We start from the raw sequence: 19,585 nt of genomic DNA, 5'->3' as shown, positions 1-19,585 counted from the left end.
AAACTTCAGAGTGAGAGGGCATGGGATGAAATGAACAGGTGACAGGTTCAGGAGTAACCTAAAGAAATATCTTTTTACAGGAAATTGTAGTAGAGCGTGGAATAGTCTCATGGTAGGGGTGATGGAGACAAAAACTGTGTCTGAATTCAAGAAAGCATGGGACAGGCACATGGGATCTCTTAGGAAGAGGCGGAGATAGTGGATACTGGGGATGAGCAGATAGGATGGTCCATTTGGCTTTTATCTGCCCTCACATTTCTATGTTTCTATGGACCCACAAGTGGTGAAGTGGAATGGGATGGAGAAGAGGGGATGTGGATGCTGAACCCACAAGTGGTGGGGTGGGTGAGAGGAGAGGACATGGATGCAGGACCCACAAGTGGTTTGGTGGGAGATGAGGGGTAGGGGGACAGTAGAGAGTGACCCAGACCAGAAAAGCGGGTGGGAAGTGAGGAAGAAATTGTTGGCCAGTGGAGAGAGGGGGACAGAGATACTAGACCATAGGGGCCAAGAAGGGTAGTCAGGGAGTGAGTGAGAAAGGGGTAGGATTCAGAGGGACAGAACTGCAACTGGAGTGAGAAAAGGAACTGAGGCTGGAGCCTGAGAAAGAAAAAGACTGGAAGGAATTTCAGGGCTTATGATGGGGGAATTTTATGCAAAACACTACAAATACACTGCAAAATTGTATATAGAATTTTCAAATTTTTTGCACAGAATATTGCCAGGAGTATATTTTATATTTTATATGCCCCTCCCCCTTCATAAACAACAAGCAACCTTTAGTAGAAGAAATGTTTTTTGAACATTTGTCAATAAATTCTGTGTTGGACTCATATCCAGCTGTACTTTTTGGCATCTTTAAGGTATGGGGCTCTTACTTTCTCCTCCTCTAGTTCAAAGTAACAGACTGGATTTTAGTTTCATGAGTCGCACTGTTATAAGGTCTGTTTCACAACAACAATTTTATTTTGTTTCTATTCAAATAAAAATCCTTGCCAGCTAATCCTTGGAGTCAGCCTGTAATTAAAGGGATTTGGAAATAGACTCCACACTGAATTAATGATACAATTTAATATCCGAATAATATACCAACATAAGAGCACAACCAAGGAGTACACAGACATATAAGCTTCTCTGTTTTTCTCCCTGATGTGGATTCCCCAAGTACAGATGCAGGACTGATCAGTTGGAAGATTTTAGAGACACAGTGAAATTTGCTATAAAGTCAGAAACAAAGGTCATGGGTCTCCATGTGGGCAGCTAGAGGCAAGTTCATGAATATCCTCAATATTTTAGAACAGGGTTAGGCAACTCCCATCCTCGAGTGCAAAAGGTAAGTTAGGTTTTCAAAATATCCCCAATGAGTGTGCATGAGATTAATTTGCATACATTGTATGCATATCCATCTCATGCATAACCATTGTGGATATCCAGAAAACCTGACCTACTTGTGGCACTTGAGGACCAGAGCTGCCTATCTCTGTTTTAGAGGTCTGTATTGTACATGGGTAATGATGACATAATAGAAGGCAAACTTTCTTTAGTTTCATACAATCTCATGCTCTTCCTAGTGTGCAAGTGAGTTTGGTTCTATTGTATTATGAATTGCACATGGGTGTAATATTATAAAGGATTTTTCACAAGTAAAAAAGCTTTTATAAAATTACTCCGGGTATTATGCCCCAGATGCTATATATAGCACTTTGAGTTGTGTGTGCAAATTTGGGTATGCGCCCAATTTGCATACACAACTAATTAATGAGCCTATCAGCATTGGAACTGAAATATAATGCAGGACTATTTTATTTATTTTAATTTGAGTTTTGTTTTAGTAGGGCTTGTTATTTAAAATGTGTTAAGATAGCTTTTATTTTGGTGGGCACATTATATATATATTTTTTTATTTTATTCAATTTGCTGTTATTTTTTTATTTTTTATTTGTTTTTTTATCTGGGCTGCATGGATGAAAGATTTTGAAGTACAGTACTTATTTACTGGTCCTTTCTGATGGACCATTAACGGCTGAAACTCAAACTTACTACCTATTATGTCAGTGTCCACACGGGGATAACGCCCACCTCTTTCCTGGTGTGAATGTTTGGCGTGCTTTACAGTGTGTTCACCTGCCTCCTGCCGGTTCCCTACTGCTGCTGTTTGTCTGATTTGTTTGGCCATCATGGCTGAGGTGAAGTTCGTTTTGGCAGCGGCCACACTTCCTGGACAAATTTGCAGTCACAAAACATGCAATCTGGAATTTATTTTGCTTTTGATTTGATTTTCCTTTATTTGAATATTCTGATTGGTTATGTTTTTTTATTTTTGCCTTTTTCTTTTTTCTTCTTTGATTTCTCTATTTGATACTGTTTATTTCACTGTATATATTTCATAATCTTTCCCTCTTAGGCACTTTAGTTTAGATTTTGAGCCTTTATAGGACAGAGAGGGAAGTCTTTTAAATGTGCCTTAATTCAATATATTAAATAAAATTTGTGATACGCTTAGGTTTTAAGTGGAATATAAATGTTAAATATAAATAAACAATAATTGGCCACCAACAAGCAATTATCTGCATTTATTGGCACCAGTTAGAATTTATGTGTACATCTTTTAAAGCATATTCTATAAAGAGGTGTGTGTAAATTCTAGAATACAGAACCAAAAAGAGGGCGTGGCCATGGGAGGGGCATAGGCATTCCTAAACATTATGCACACTGTTATGAATACGCCTGATCTGCACAACTTAGGCTTAAACATTTAGGCCTGGTTTTCAATGGCATAAATAAATGCCTGTGCCTAAATCAAGTTTCAAGTTTAAATTTTATTTATGGCTTGATATACCGACCATCACATGTATCTGGACGGTTTACAACATTAAAAAAGTTAGAAAAATCTAATAAAATTTAAGATTTAGTTGAAATAAAATGTTAGTCACGCAGACAGGTGCTATGTGTGATTCTATAAACCGCACCTAACTCCAGAGGCTGTTTATAGAACTGCGCTATGCACCATCCAATTCAGCACCAATTTTTTTTAGGTGATATAGATATAATTCACCCCTCTATGCATGAAAGTACACATCTGTTTATGTGAAGAAAAAAGTAGAAAATGTGAGTACATATATTAAACACCTCTCAACACTACTAACAAAGCACAGGTTCTTATGATAAATATATGTAACCCATGTGTAGGCATATTCAGGGGTGGAGACATAATTTCTGTGCATTGTTGATAAATAAGGATATACGTGCATGCTTTAATGTGAGCATTTACAGATGCTTGGAGCAGGTGTGAATGTTTGTGGCTTCAGTCTAGGAGCATTTCTTGCAGGTTTATCCCTAGTGTTCTAAAAAGGCCTACTTTCCTTTAAAGAATACTAGTAAAACTAGGTATAAAATGGCATATTATACGGCAGAGCCACATTATTATAACCTCCTGCTAATATCCAGAATAACCACTCTTCCTGCCATGGACATTCGGAGGGGGTAGCTTTCAGGGGTTCCAGCAGGAAGGACTGGGCATCCCTCCTGCCGGCCAGCTTCATGAATGGGGGTTTCCTGCTACGGCCACTGAGCTGATCGCAGCAGGGCGATTCCCTTGCCACGATCAGCTCAGCGGCAATGTGATTCTCTAACCGGCACCTGTGATATGGACGTCGGTTAGAGAATTGGGGTGCTAAGCGATTCTATATAGGATACGATTCTCAAAAGCTGCTTAGGTGGCTGCTGAGACTGGCCGTCCTATACAGAATCCGGCCCCAAGAGTTTAAATAGTTCATAAGTTCAGATGCAAGTGAGGCTCTGAGGAAGCAAAATCCTACTAGCTGGCTTCCAGCACAGCCAACAGTTGCTCTCAACAGTCCTTCACCTTGGCATATCTCAGTCAAAGCCTATTTGTGAAAATACAGGTCTTCAAAGTTTTCTCGCTCTGGCTGGCACTTTTAAAAACCTTGGGGCCCCTGCCAGCTTTTCTCCTTGGGATAGTTTTACTTTAAGCAATTGGCATTATCCCCACCCCATAGCTATCAAATATTAATAAAATAGAATATAAGACTTCCTCCAACATAATGGCTTCAAGTCTAACCCCCCTTCATATCTCCATACATGGAGCTGAAACTCAGTTTCCAAATCAGTGTTCTTATGTTCCAGCTCAGTCTAATCTAATCTTTGATTTTTTTTTTATACCAATTCATCCCAACAGGAGGGCTCGACTCGGTTAAGAACATATTGAAAAAATTATACAGGAAATTAGAACAGAAACTATCCCCCTCTTCTACAAAGCTGCGATAGCAGTTTTTAGTGCAGTGATCTGCGCTGAATGGTCCGCGCTGCTCCCGACGCTCAGCACGCAGTTTTAATAGAAGAGGGGGTATATCTTTTAGGCCAGAATTTTATCTTTTGATTCATTATTTGAAAATGAAGGATCATTAGTAAATTTCTGAAATAAATATGTCTTCAGTACTTTACGAAAAGTGGGTAGATGAGAGAGAACTCAAATTATAGAAGAAAGGTCATTCCAAACTTTTACAAATAAAAAAGAAAATGATCGACTTTAATTCCTTTAACAGTGGGAAAGCCAAGTTTATATTTCTGAGAGCTCCTAGAATTAGAGATTTCTTGTGAAATAAATGAGACAGGAACCAAAGGAGAAAAAATACCATATAGGATTTCCCTATCTTCTGGTTCTTCAGGAAAGTCTGTTTTCATCTAGGAGGGGTTATTTTTTTTTTTTTTAAAGGGCTTGAGCACCCTCCTGATTATAGCAATATGCGCAATATGTGTCATTCCATGTCAAATGGAAACCTCCTCATATCACCATTTCAGAAATTGGTAAGAATCTCCCAGAATGGAGACCAATATATAAGATGACTTCTAGATTCGACAGTTTTTGAGATATCAGTTCTTTATCTAACGGGGGATCAGCAAAGTTCAAAGCCGACTTAAAGTCTGGGCACCTTTTAGGTCTTAATAACGCTGCCATTAAAGTCTCATACAGCTGTGAAATTTGCACCACCTATTCGGAATGTTGTGTAGATTCAGAAACTGCAATCCATTCTAGGACACATGGTTTCTGAGATATTAATTGCCCAAAAAAGCTCGTGTAACATTCAGCCAACCACTATGCCAAAGATATTAAAGGAAAAGGCTTCATATTTTATCAGTTAGTAGCATTGATTAAAATGAGCAATATCTGTTAATTTTCTGTAGCTGGAAGCTATAGTTTTCCTGATATGCCTCACTGAATATTGTCATACTCTGTAAGTGAGTCCCCTTCGGAAGCAATATTCATCACGTGGAACAGGTAGTAAAAAAAAACGAGCTTTATATCAGTAGAAAGTGCAAGAAAAATCATTTTATATTGTCCGGTTTGCACAACCAATCCCAACCCAATATCCAACACTTTATTTACCCTTAGATCTCTCTAATACTCTTTTATCTACCAAACGTTATCTAAAACCCATAATTTCACCCTATTCTTATCTCCTAAAGACCTCCACTTCCCTTTGGTAACTCTTTACCCAACATATATTACCTTAAAAATTCTATGTCATCGCTTATTCTATTCCTTCAAATTTTGAATGTAATTTTTGTTTTAGTTTGGATGTAATCCGCCTTGAACCGCAAGATAATGGCGGAATAGAAATCACTAATGTAATTTAATTTTGCTTCTCTTGAGTTTCATATGTTTATTTTAAAAATTTATCAACCGCCTATTCCTAGGTGGCTTTACAAAAGTAACAATCACAGAATGTTATTCTTATAAGCCAAAAGTCATCATGAGTAACTGAAAAAATTCTAGTCTTCGTTGCTTAAATTAAGTAAACTTGTTTTTATTCAATGTTTAGCTACAATTTTAGGAAACCTACTCGTAATCTAGTTCTTTTAAAATAGAAATCAATGCTTTGGTCTTGACGTTTTGTACTGCTTGATCTGTTCTGTACTATTTGAAATTAATAAACATGATTTAAACATAAAATATAAATCAGACAATCTTTTCTGCTGTAAAGTTCTTTCCCAGACCACCTTTTGCACAAAAGGTCCCAAACTATTTTGTATAAGTTGTGGGCAAGCACAAACAAGCTAATCATAGAGCTAGTGCAAGTGCTCATGCCTAAATGCTGGAGATACATATGTATAATTTGCGTGTGAAAATGTGAGTCCCACCCAGACGCTGAGGAACGACTGGGTAAGTTGCAGCTGTACTCACTCGAGGAACGCAGAGAGAAGGGAGACATGATCGAGACGTTCAAATATGTCACAGGCCATATTGAGGTGGAAGAGGATCTCTTTTTCCTTAAAGGACCCACGGCAACAAGAGGGCATCCGTTGAAAATCAAGGGTGGGAAATTTCATGGCGACACTAGAAAATATTTCTTCACCGAAAGGGTAGTTGATCGCTGGAATAATCTTCCACAACAGATAATTGAGGCAAGCAGCGTGCCAGATTTTAAGAAAAGATGGGATTGGCATGTGGGATCTCTTCATGGAGGTAGTTAGGGGGTGGGCCATTAGTGTGGGCAGACTAGATGGGCCGTGGCCCTTTTCTGCCGTCATGTTCTATGTTTCTATGACCATGTGTACACTTATTTAGAGAACAGCAGTTAGGCAGATTTTTGGCATTTATAAATGCATGTGCACCTGTAGGCCATGAAAATATTAGCACCTACTTTATAGAATTACCTCCTAAATGCTGGATTAGACTTCACATACAGTATATCTGCAGTCTTCTTCAATCTGGAATTATGCCAGGCCATCTGATTTAGCCTAGCAGCAGGCTGAGAACCAGAGAAGCCAGGGTTCAGATCCTGTGTCTCCCACTGATACCATGAATGTGACCTAAAAATACAAATACTTGTTCATGATCTGGCCTTGCTATATTTGGGTCACAGACTGCAGAAGTCGGCCCGGCACTGGTCTTACTTCCCGACTGCTGGATTTGCCACTGAAGGCCACTCCAGCCCATCCAGAAAATCAAATTAATATATCTAGCTGCTACTCGCCCTATTGTGTTCTATCACCTCTAATTTTCATTATTCCACTGTTAAATGTCACATACCTATGCACCATTGTATTGCTTTGCTTGGAAGAAGTCTCAACATTGCCATGCTGAAGAGTTATTTTTTTGTAGAAAATCTTAAGTCGTGACTGCACAACAATAGACTCCTTCCATCTTCCTGCATTCATGTTTCACGACAAGTGTTTTTGAAAATCTACTTCAAAGCCACTATATTTAATCATGACTTCTCCATTTCTCCCTCTTTATCGTCTTGTTTTAGCACTGCCTAGACTTAATTCAACTCCTATTAATCTGACGGAGGTATGAGCACCTTGTGCAAACAGCCTCATTGAAGTGGCCATCAACTGGATCAGCCAACAAGGCTAATAGAATTGCACGCACTAATGGGAGGTTTAAAGCAATAAAAGAAGAAACACTGCAAAATATTTGCTTTGCAGGGTAATTACAGTTATGTTGAGGCAGCTCAACAAATCTGATATATGAAAGACAGCTATAAAAATAAACTTGAATATGAAAAAATTCAATTTTGCCAACACAACATAGGAAAACATATTGGAAAGCTACCACAACAGAGAGGCTGCTATATCTGTGTTTAAAGAAGGGGATGTTGGTAAACACCACAGGCAGAAATGTATATAGCTGATATATGCAGCCCAACGAGCCAGCGTCTGGCATTTACAACCTTAATTTGCCTGCAAGGAAGAGGAGAGATTTACCTTCTGAGCACGTTCTGGATTGTTTTTGACAGTCAGATGTCTTGTGTTGTTTGCTGAAGTCTGGTTCTGCTCAGAGAGATGATGAAGCTCCTGCTCCAGCCGTTTGCACTGCAGCGAGAAAAGAATCCCATTAAGGCAAGAGACAAGGGGAATGATCTCTCCCACCAAGTCAAATGAATAAATGTAAATAGCATCAGACTATTCCTCAAAGGGCACTCAATACCAGAAATGCCGATGCTGATACACTAGAAAATGCACAGACAGCATAATTTCTTTGAAGGATATTATTCATGTAACATATATTACTTATTTGGAAATGGTAATTGCTTTGAATCGGTACACACACAAAAAAATGCATTCATTTAACAATTTCAACATACAAGAGATAATGAATAATTTTATTAGAAGAGCAAAATTTTATGAGAAGTCCAAAAATGTACCTATTTTATCAAGGCACCATTATAAAGTAGAACCAACTCAAAAGTGTGCAAATACCCACTCACAAATTTTCACCTGTAAATATGCATATACTCTATACACATATAACCATTTATTTTAGAAAATACATGTGTACTTCAAACTCTACCTCTGCTCTGCCCTGGAAACATTTATGTGCAGATCACATAAAAGCAGGCATGGTTTTCTTTCTATGGGCCTACTTTTTATGTGCAATGTGGTTGTGCAATTTTATGAAAGCCCTTTTCTGTGTGTAGAACAGGGGTCGGCAACCTGTAGCTTGCAAGCCACATACGGCTCTTCTGCCATGTGACTGCAGCTCTTCAGGCCCTTTAATTTCACTCCTAACCCCATGATTAAAGGGCCACTCCTGAACCTTTAATTTCACTCCTAACCCCATGATTCCCCTATCCCTTCCAGGCCTACCAAGGTACCTGGTGGTCCAGCAAGGTCTTCGTGGCAGAAGCACGGCCCTCTCGCTCCTGCTTCCTCATGGCTGCCTTTTAAAATGGCTGCTGCGACATCTTGTGGCAACCCGTAGTACTACAGGAAATGCTGCAAGCATCTGTGAAAGCTCACGGCAGCCATTTTAGAAGGCAGCCACATGGAGGCAGGAGTAAGAGGGCCATGCTACTACCACGAAGACTTCGCTGGACCACCAGGTACCTTGGTAGGCAGGGGTGGAGGGATCATGAGGTTCGGAGGAAGATTAAAGAGTCAGGGCCTGGAGAGGGGAAAGAACCTTGGTTTTGGGTTGGGGAGGGGGGACGGGCAGGGGCAGGAGGGAGGGAAGAGAAATGCAGAGACCTGTGAGGGGTTGGAGGAAAGAAAGAAGGGAGAGATGCTAGATCTTGAGGAGGAAAGAGAAAATGAGAGATCTGGACATCTCTCAAACTCCCTTCTCTACCCATTGTGGCTCTTTGTAAATCTTGGGTCAAATTTTTAGGCTAAATTGGCTCTTTACTTTAAAAAGGTTGCCGACCCCTGGTGTAGCACATGTTTTACACATAGGTAATAGCTTTATACAGTTATCCTTATACTATTAATGCTTGTTGAAATATACCCACAGACATATAAACTTCTACTGCTAGAGAAATACAAGATGGCGGGGTATTCAAATATAGATATTTTAGATTTCTTTCAAGTAAGTTTGATGTTGAATTCAGTGATAAAATTAAGTTTCTGGCCATTTATAAGTTTTCATTAACCCTCTTTATTACAAAGCTGAGTTAGCATTTTTTAGCACTGGCCCGGGCGGTAACAGCTCAAATGCTCATAGGAATTCTATGAAGGTTGGAGCTGTTACCGCGGTGGCCTGAGCTAAAAATGTTAGCGTGGCTTTGTAAAGGAGGGGGTTAATGAAAACTTATAAATGGCCAGAGAGAAAAGGGCATACATTTGTTGTCAATTAAAATATGCTAAATGCCCCAAATGTCCCTCTTAGTCCAAGAGTGCCAGTTAATAGGTTGTTTATTAAAATTGTGGAATTATGCCAGATGGGGGATGATTTTAAAAATCTATAGATTTTTAGAAAATTTTAATCAAATCCTTGCATAACACGAATAGTTGAGATGATGGTTACGGAATTATTAGTAACTAGTCTTTAAGCCCGTTACATTAACGGGTGCTAGAATAGATGTCTGTCTTTCTTTCTTTCTCTCTCTCTCCTTGGCCGCTTTCTGTCTGTCTTTCTTTCTTTATGTCTCTCTCTTTCCTTGGCTGTCCACCATCACCCCTTGCCTGCTCCCCCTGTCCAGCAGCAGCCCTTCTCCCTTTGTTTTACGTCTTCCCTGTCCAGCAGCACCCCTTCACTGCTCTCCCTGTCCAGCAGCATCTCTTCCCTGCTCCCCCGTCCCTCTTCCCTGCTCCCCCCTGTCCATCATGCGGCTTCCTTGTCGTTTGCGTCTGCCCTCCTCTTCTTTAAAGCAGCCTACTGAGGATCGCGGCCGGCTGTAGCGAACCTTGCAGGCCGCTCTGCACCATGGTAGCACATTCCCTTTGACGCGATTGCATACGTCAGAGGGAACGTGCTACCGAGGTGCAGAGCGGCCTGCGAGGTTCTCTACAGCCAGCCACGATCCTCAATAGGCTGCTTTGAAGAGGAGCAGCGCCGTCGGCAGCAGTTGGTGAGTGAGAACGGGAGGGGAGAGTCACCGGCACACTTAGGGTTTTATTATAGAAGGATAATTGATGTAGGAACAAAGGGTAGCATTTGAGAGGGATGGGATGAACTAGATCTCATTCTGTATATTTAACAGACAGAACAGTTATTTATGGAGCCAGATGAATATAACCAGAAGGTACAGTATCTGAAAAGTGTGGGCATATATATAAGTACAAATCAGAAAAGCAAATCCAGTGATAAAATTCAGTTTCTGGCGATTTATAAGTTTTCATTAAGAAAGAAAAGGGCATAAATTTGTTGTCAATTAAAATATGTTTAATGCCCCAAATGTCCATTATTTTATGGACACTTTCAAAGTCTTTAATACAATTCGGTGGGGATAGTTGGGGGACAGGGTTGCTGTACCATAAATAATTAGAGAGTTTACTTTCTATATTTTTATAGAAGGATCGAGAGGCAAGTTTACGTAGCATACTAACCCCCACCCTCACTTTTACAAAGCCATGATAGTAGCTGCCGTGTGGCAAATGCTCTGATACCCAATAAATCACTATGGGCATCAAAGCGATTACCACAGCAGCCGCCGTTACTGAGGCTTTGTAAAAGGAGCCCTAAGGTAGTAATTGACAATGGGCATAAATGTCTTTTTTTTTTTTTTTTTGCTTTTATGCGGCCCCACCAGGATAGTGACGTTGGTGCCAATTGATTGATGATTTTATTAATTTTAAAAGTAATGACAAATAAATTTGAGGTGTCACAATTGAATCACTTCAAAGCTCTTATTCTCTTATGTGCAAGCACACACTTCAATACAGCTTTACGCTATTTTGGAATCTTCAGATTGCCACTAGAATAACATTTTTATTTATTTATTCAATTTTCTATACCATTCTCCCAAGGGAGCTCAGAACGGTTTACATGAATTTAAGCATTTTTCCCTGTCTGTCCCGGTGGTCTCACAATCTATCTAATGTACCTGGGGCAATGGGGGGATTAAGTGACTTGCCCAGGGTCCCAAGGAGTAGCGTGGGTTTGAACCCACAACCCCAGGGTGCTGAGGCTGTAGCTTTCTTTAACTACTGCACCACACACTCCCACATAATTCTGTGTGGCTGCAATCCTCATCGATCCCATTCTTTTTATTTTTTATATATAAATTTACTCAACATTTCTATAGCTTATTTCAAATTAATGAACTTCTAAGACTTAGGGCTCCTTTTGCCAAGCTGCACTTGCGGTTTTAGCGTGCACTAGACGCTAACGCCAGCATTGAGCTGGTGTTAGTTCTTGGCACGTAGCGTGGGGTTAGCGTGCGCGGCAAAGCAACGCGCGCTAAAAACGCTAGCGCACCTTAGTAAAAGGAGCCCTTAGCTTTGTTTTTGATGAATCTCCCCTCGCCAACGCATTTCATAGCCTTCTTGAGGGTCGGGGAAGACATCGGCACATTAGTATTAATCATCTGCTCTGCTTTCCAAGCCTGCCGCGATTGCTACAAAACGGAAGAAGGCCCTACGTGCCTCCCAAGGCTCATGAAAATACTAACAATGTAGGCTGCCTGCCTCGTGTTTTGTTTTTGTTTTTTTTTATAACTCACAATATTGAGATACATATAGAATACAACCAGCACCAATAAATGATCTCAGGTAAAGCCCAAAATGCACAAATGACAGAGAGGAAATGGTCTCAGTAACCCGGTAAACAATCTGGTCAGGATATGTTAGTTTGCACTGGCAGGGTTCCGGCATCTTTCATTGACCTAAAAACCTCTCCAGTTGGGCACGCTGGAGTTTAGTGAGTGGATTTCTACGTCCAGTAAGTCCAAGCTGCTGATTTTAATTTTTATAGTGATGTTTAAATAACATCTAAGTAAATATAGTGTGGTAAGAATGCATCAGAAACTTGAAGAACAACAACAAATTGTAAATTTACAAGCAAGCCCTGATATGGCTCAAGTTCAAGTATAATTTTTAAATGATAAATTAGAACACTATCAACAGCAAACAAAGAAGGCAGCTATAAAAATTGATAGATTAAAAAAAAAAGAGGACGGGAAAAATAAATCTGAAAAAGGTACAAGCTGCAGTTACTAGTGAAAATTGGGATTCTGAATATTGGGATGGTAATATATGGGATACTTCTGGGACTAATGAATCAGAGGATAGTCCCACACCTAAGACATCCTTGAAAATTGATCCAGTTACTAGACAGAAAATGACACATGAACAGGATGGGGGGGGACATAGAAGAAACAATAGAAGGAGGTGACATCTATTTTAAATAGATTTAATAATGAACAGGAGAACCCCTTATAAAGTGGGCAGTTCGGTTATATGATCAAGGAGCTGAATTCATTTAGAACCTGTAGATGCTCAAAAATTTATTACATTGAACAAGGTGCAAGATGCATTTAGGAATTTAGTACTACCTAATGGTATGGAAATAGTTACTCTTCTAGCCTTAGTAGGAGACGCCCTGTGTCAAAAATATGCTTCTCCAGGGGAGTGGCCAGATGATGATAAACCTTGGTATACTTTGAAAGATTGTGTGCAGAAACTCGAAGAGGAAGGGATAAAATATGTTATAACTGTTGGGACGTCTGGGCAACTAATGGAAATGATAATCCTGGTTTCTATGAGGAGCAAAATCATGTGATTAGCTCCTCCTGCTTACAAAACCATTAGTTTGACCCTCATGGTCAATTTACATGGCAAAGATCTAAATACAGTTAGGAGAGCTGGGAGATTGGGACACTCATACTATACATAGGACACCAAAGAGGGAGCCTAGACCTGAAAAGAAAACAGATAATAACCATATATCTCGATGAGATATGTTTTTAGAGTTACTTAAAGATGGGGTGCCTTGGAATGAAATTGATGGAATCACTACATAGGAAATGGACTGCTATAAATGCTGGCTTTTCCTAATTATGACCGGGATAGCCATGCAAATGATTACTCGTAATTGGAAGAATTGGGAGCACCTTAGTTTTCCTTTCTGGTGGGCAAGCTTATGCTTAACTTATAAGAATGAGAAAATGAATGCTGACTTGCTGGGGTCCATTGACGTCTTTTGTAGATTTGTTATAGTTGCCCTTTATCTTTATTTTCCGTTGGTTTGCCCACACATCCGGGGAGGGGGGGGGAGCGGGAGGGGGGTATATCTTTTGTTTTGGTATTATTCCTGATGGTAATGTTGGATGGGGGAGGGAATTTTATTTTTTGTATAGATTCTGATTGTTTATAAGTGCTTATTTGATTATTATTATTTGTATGTAAATTGTATTGCACTTTATGTTGGCATTAAAAACTAAATAAAGTTAAAAAAAAGAAAAAAAAAGAATTGTATTTTTTAAAAAATGGGGTTTGGCCAGAAAAGAAGGGGCCAGAACTCCCCAGAAAAACATTTCAGAGATTTGTGAAAGGCAGTCTCAGAAAGACACCTCTCATTTATACCCTGATCTCAGTGATTTATTGCAAGAGCAATCTAAGATAGAATAGGAAATTGGCCAAGTCCCAATATTTACAGTACATGTAGAAAAGATGAATGCCCGCATGTTACTATGGAAATCTATTGGAAAAAGAATGTCCAAAAGGTAAAAGTGCTTACAGATACAGGGGCAGAGGCCTCATTGATTTATGGCAAACCAAGTTTATTCAGAGGGAAAAGGTTCAGCACTACTGGGATAGGGGGAAAGGAGATACCTGAGGTACAAAACAAAATACCTTTTAAAATTGGGGATTGGTCTCAGTAATGAAGTACATCACTGGGGTAGATATATTGAGGGGACATACCTTCAACCTACCCAAGGGTCCACGCTATCAGTTGTAATAAATTAACTCTAGGCGAATTAAACTCCTATTGAGTTACTTCCCTGCACTAATGTTGTGCATTTAAAGCAATATCTCTATAGAAGGAAGAACTGTTCATCAATTAAGGAGAAGAAAGAGTATCGATATTTAGGACATTTTTTTCCCCTTAAGTTAGGCATATTTGCCTTTTAAGACAGCCGTTCATCCTACTTTGCACCTTCCAAAGTCATTATCTTTTCAATATATGTAATACTACTGCTATTTCCATGGATTCTACTGGGCTGAATAAGTGTATTAAAATGATACAGTGATTTGATCAAAACGAGACAGCAAACCAACTGGCATATGGTCATTTTTGGTTCCTTGTACTTAGACTGCTCTAGCATAATACTGTGAGAATGCTGCAAGTGTTTCCTCTACTCAAATCTACAAATATATCTTGTTTACATCAAGGGAATTAATTTGCATGCAACAAAATAATGTCTTATGCATACATTGTAGCTAATGATGTAGACCATTTTGGAGAATAGGGGCAAAACTAGAACTCCTCATAAAAAGGGACTAATTGGAGTCACTGAGCTGTGTAGGGCCTTTCTACATTTTTCCAAATCAGGATACAAATATTTTAAATTTGTCTACAGTGGTTAATAATTTTCCATGGAAATTCTCCTAAATCCCATGTAAAAATGACTCAACTGCTAAAAGGACAATACAGTAAAATCATTGTCCACATGATAATTCAAGGAATATTTCAAAACATATACGTTCAAGATCTGCATAGAAGAATATTTCCAAACCGAAAGGCAATTGCAAAAAGGCATGAAGACTAGGGTTCATTCTTTGACAGTTGCAATTTTTTTCTGTCAGCTTTGTGTCCTGAATTCATCAGGATTCCTTGAGAGGCAAACATCTCATCACTTGGATGCTACATAATGTCTTCCTCTGCAGACAAAAATAATACCCAAGTCTTCCAGACAAAAATAATACTCAAGTCTTCCAGACAAAACACAACCCAACCTTTGGTGTCACTGTGAGTTATGTGCTATGAACAGCAGATGTTTGGAAGCCTTTAAGATAAATGTCTGCATCAATTGGTTTTCTCCTTTTTACATCTAGCAGAATTATTTTTTCACTGTATCACAAACAAGCACGCTTCTGCAGTGTAGCGACTAGCCTAGGAGGAGGTCCTGGTCACTAAATGACAATTTTGAACGAAAATTGTTTTAAGTAAAAAAAAGGTTTGTGCTTCAAAGGTCTGGCAAACAGTCCAGAAGTGTGTTCAAATGATTATTTATACATAGGCTGGAAGCTTCTAGCGATCACTGTTTCATGAGACAGAAAGTTCTGTGAGGATCTTAGGATCCTAGAAAAGCAACTCTACTGTACGTCCTTTACAGGGGAGAAAATGTTTGAAGTATTGTTGGTCTTAGGTCTTTTACATTTGTTTGAATCTTGAGATTGCAACATAATTGTTGCAGTGAAAGTTAACAGGGATAGTATAGGGTGGATAGGTTTAGATTAGCTAAACCTCTTTTTTTTTTTCCTTTGCTATTGATTTGACTAGACTCCAAAGAGCCAAGATGTTTGGTTTATCTTTTTTATTTATTTTGTTTTATACAGTATTTCTTCCATGCTGATCTCTTTGATGCCTACTGCTTCCCAGATGTAACTGAGAGCTGCACAAAGATTCCACCTTAGATCAGGGTATTAGATTTTACTAAGGGCTCCCTTAGTGCGCTAGCGTTTTTAGTGCACGCAGGATTTTAGCACACGCTAAACCCGTGCTCCGCTTCTAGAACTAACGCCAGCTCAATGCTGGTGTTAAGGTCTAGCGCGCACGGCAATTTAGCGCGTTAAGGCCCTAACGCACCTTTGTAAAAGAAGCCCTAAGTATAAACTCACCTATTTGACAGCTTTATTGCTAACTCATTTGGTCATATTCCTAGGCCTTCTTTCATTTTTGCTCAGATACACATTTTTCTTGCATTTCCGTACTTTTGTACAATAAAAGGAGGGAAGCACAGCACATATTCCTGGGAGAAGGCCAGTGATTCTTAGATTGTTAACAACATGTGAACTAATGGGGGTGGTATTTACCTTAGTCCAGGGATCTCAAAGTCCCTCCTTGAGGGCCGCAATCCAGTCGGGTTTTCAGGATTTCCCCAATGAATATGCATGAGATCTATGTGCATAGACTGCTTTCAATGCTTATTCATTGGGGAAATCCTGAAAACCCAACTGGATTGCGGCTCTCAAGGAGGGACTTTGAGATCCCTGCCTTAGTCTGTCCATATGATTTGAGTTGCATTAGACATATCTGACGGACAGCGTATTTCCTTACATTGTGTTACAAAAGCTGCACTCGGCAACACAACATGGCCTGTCGATTCCATCAAGAAAAGAGCTGAGCCAGTATTTAACAGCATGCCAGCCGTAACACCTTGAGCCAACCCTGCTACAGACCTTTGGAAATTTTACTCCATAGAGCTTTAGTCATAGCTATGCTTAGCAAGAATTTTCTACTGGTCTTTTCTATGTAACCAAGTCATAAAATATAGAGAAATAAATTAAGAATATAATTTCAAGGCCAAAAGGCAACATTTTTACTCCATGTTTATATGATTAAAACTCTGATTGTAGCCTAACAATTGGTTAGAATGACTTAAAGAAAAGCATGAACCACTTTTTGAAACACTTCATTATAATGACTTTATCATAATTGATCATTTATCTTTAAATCTTGGTTAAGAAACAAATACTTTTGTAAATCAAATCATACAGTTCAACAACATATGAAGTAATAATATCACTCTATTGACATTTATAAATTTTGTTTTACCTCAATCTATAATTTATAACTACTACGAAAAAATTTGAAAACAGTATGATTTTTTTTCACTCTACAGTATATTATATACTCATCAAAATAGTGTTTACCTGAGGGCAATTTCAGGGGCTATGTAAACATAGGATTTCAGTGATTCATAATCACTTTCAATAAGACCCAGCCAGCAAAGTTAATTTGAAATCAGATATACATTTACTTATTCTGGTGGTGGCAATCTTAAAGAATGATAACATCCTGTTTAGTACCGCTTTAAGGTAATAAAACCTGCTTAGCAACCTAGGAGGAAAAGAATGATGGCAAAATTTCTCACATAATAAAATACTCCTCTGGACAAGAGTGTTATGACTTTTTTTTTTTAAGTAACTCTTTATTCCTCAGGCTTATTCCCTTCTCACACACATCCGGCTCCTAGTCAGTTATCTATCCTTAGGACCACACGTGGATGACTCACTAATTAACCTGTGTTTCTGCTTTCCAAAGCAAGGGTGAGTCATAGACTGAAATCACTATGACATTGTACTTATTATCATGTTAACTGCTCTAACCTTCTCTCCTTTCTAATATGCCCCCCAAAATGTAGGGCCTGACATTCAAAAAACTATTTATGGTCCTAAGTTAGGCCTCTAAATTTATGCCAGACTTAAAAAGATATTGGTGGCTCATTTCAAAGTACTTAAATACACAAAGTACCATAGGTTTCTAAGGTACTTTGTGTGTGTATTTTGAAAATGAGTCTCTAAATTTTCAGTTGAAAATTCATTTTAATTTAGGAGCTTAAAAGTTATGGGGCTCTAAAACATCTAAAAAACCACCTAAGTCGACACTTGGACATCCTAATTGCTGGGACATTCAAGAGCCAATAATCAAAACCCTTTTCCTGGACGTCTAGCAAGATGCTTCTCTCACTGTGCATCCAGAGTTCCAGAGGGTGTGCAGGGAGGTCTGTTATGGGTAGTGTGACCATATGGCTCCAGAAAAAAGGGGACGGATTGAGACATGTTTCAAGTTTCAAGTTTATTAGGTTTTTTGATTAATCGCTTAATCAAACTTCTAAGCGATGTACACATTAAAATTTACATTTGTTAGGTGACAATACAATACATACGAATGCATAAAAAGGACTAAATTACACACGATTTAACATATTCTTAACATTAGGTGAGAAGGGATGAAATACAATTCATTAAAGTAAAGAAAAGACATTAAGGGAAAATACAAGAGGGTAACAGATAAAAAATATAATAAAATAAAGTAGGGTAGTAATATAATAAAATTAGTTTGCAAAGGCATCTTTAAAAAGAAAAGTTTTTAAGTTACTTTTAAATTTTCCAAATTCCTTCTCCTCCCTTAAAGAAATAGGGAGGGCATTCCAAGTCTGTGGTGCAGTACATGAAAAAATGAATTGTCGTCTTGTATTTATAATTTTCAGCGAAGGAATAGACAATAAGTTTTGTTTGTTAGATCTTAAAATTCTCCTTGCAGAATATGGAATTAATAACTTAAATAAAAAAGCGGGGGGTCATATTATAGAGGGTTTTGAAGGTGATTATACAAAGTTTATAAGTTATTCTGTGAATAACTGGAAGCCAGTGAGCATTTTTAAGAAGTGGTGTTACATGGTCAAATTTTCTGGATTTGGTTATTAGCTTGATTGATGCATTTTGTATAATTTGAAGATGTTTTATTTCATGTAAAGCAATTCCTTTAAATAGAGAATTGCAATAGTCGATTTTAGACATCACCAAAGAGTGAATCAGGATGTTAAGTGATTTGGAACATAGAAATTTAGAAATAGAACTACCTGTAGAAGGTAGTTTTCATGATGTTACTAATATGGTCATGAAAATTAAGTTTGTTATCGAAAATTACCCCTAAAATTTGAATATTTTTGACTGATTGTAGGGGGACGTTTTGAATAGAGATAGGAGTAACAAGAGGGAAACTATCCTTCCATGGAAAAAGCATGACATTAGTTTTTTTGATGTTAAGTGCCAATCTGTTTGTATCCAGCCAGTGATAAATTTGATCAAGTTTTTCATTAATCTCTGAGATTTCAATTATATTATTATTATTTAGAGGATGCAATAGCTGAATGTCGTCAGCATAGGCAAAAACATGAAAGCCTACAGATTGGCATAAGGTCATTAGTGGTGCAAGAAAAATATTGAAAAGTAAGGGTGAAAGAATAGATCTTTGGGGGACCCCATGTGCAATCTGTGAAGGTTTGGAGAAAGATTCCTTGAAAAGAACTGTGGATGTGCGATCGCTGAAATAAGATGTAAACCAAGCAAGAACTTCATCTGTAACCCCAATAGATTGGAGTCTGCTAAGAAGAAGTTGATGATCAATCGTATCAAATGCTGCTGAAAGATCAATAGAGATTAACAGCACCGATTGATGATGATCTAAGAAATATTGAATAGAAGTGGTCATGCCAATCAGGGAGTGTTCCGTGCTATGGTGCTGTCTAAAACCAGTTTGATTCGGATGTAACACGTTAGCTTTTTCTACAAACTCTGAAATTTGGTTGAAAACAATTTTTTCTGTTAATTTTGCTAAAAAGGGGATGTTAGATATTGGTCTATAATTGGATAGATCATCGTGACCAATATT

The 19,585-nt window shown here is 38.5% G+C and overlaps 1 protein-coding gene across 6 annotated transcripts in view; it reads right to left on the bottom strand.

Moving 5' to 3' along the window:
• Positions 1-19,585, bottom strand: part of MIPOL1 (mirror-image polydactyly 1) — a 672,982-nt gene that overhangs the window by 294,538 nt on the left and 358,859 nt on the right. For all 6 annotated transcript variants that reach the window (XM_033952866.1, XM_033952872.1, XM_033952868.1 and 3 more), the window contains one exon: positions 7,732-7,839. In XM_033952866.1, the coding sequence (XP_033808757.1) occupies positions 7,732-7,839 (108 nt within the window). The remainder of the gene's footprint in view (positions 1-7,731; positions 7,840-19,585) is intronic.

This window comes from Geotrypetes seraphini, chromosome 7 (assembly GCF_902459505.1).
Source record: "Geotrypetes seraphini chromosome 7, aGeoSer1.1, whole genome shotgun sequence".
NCBI classification, from domain to species: Eukaryota; Metazoa; Chordata; class Amphibia; order Gymnophiona; family Dermophiidae; genus Geotrypetes; species Geotrypetes seraphini.
This window is presented reverse-complemented; position numbering and strand designations above follow the sequence as displayed.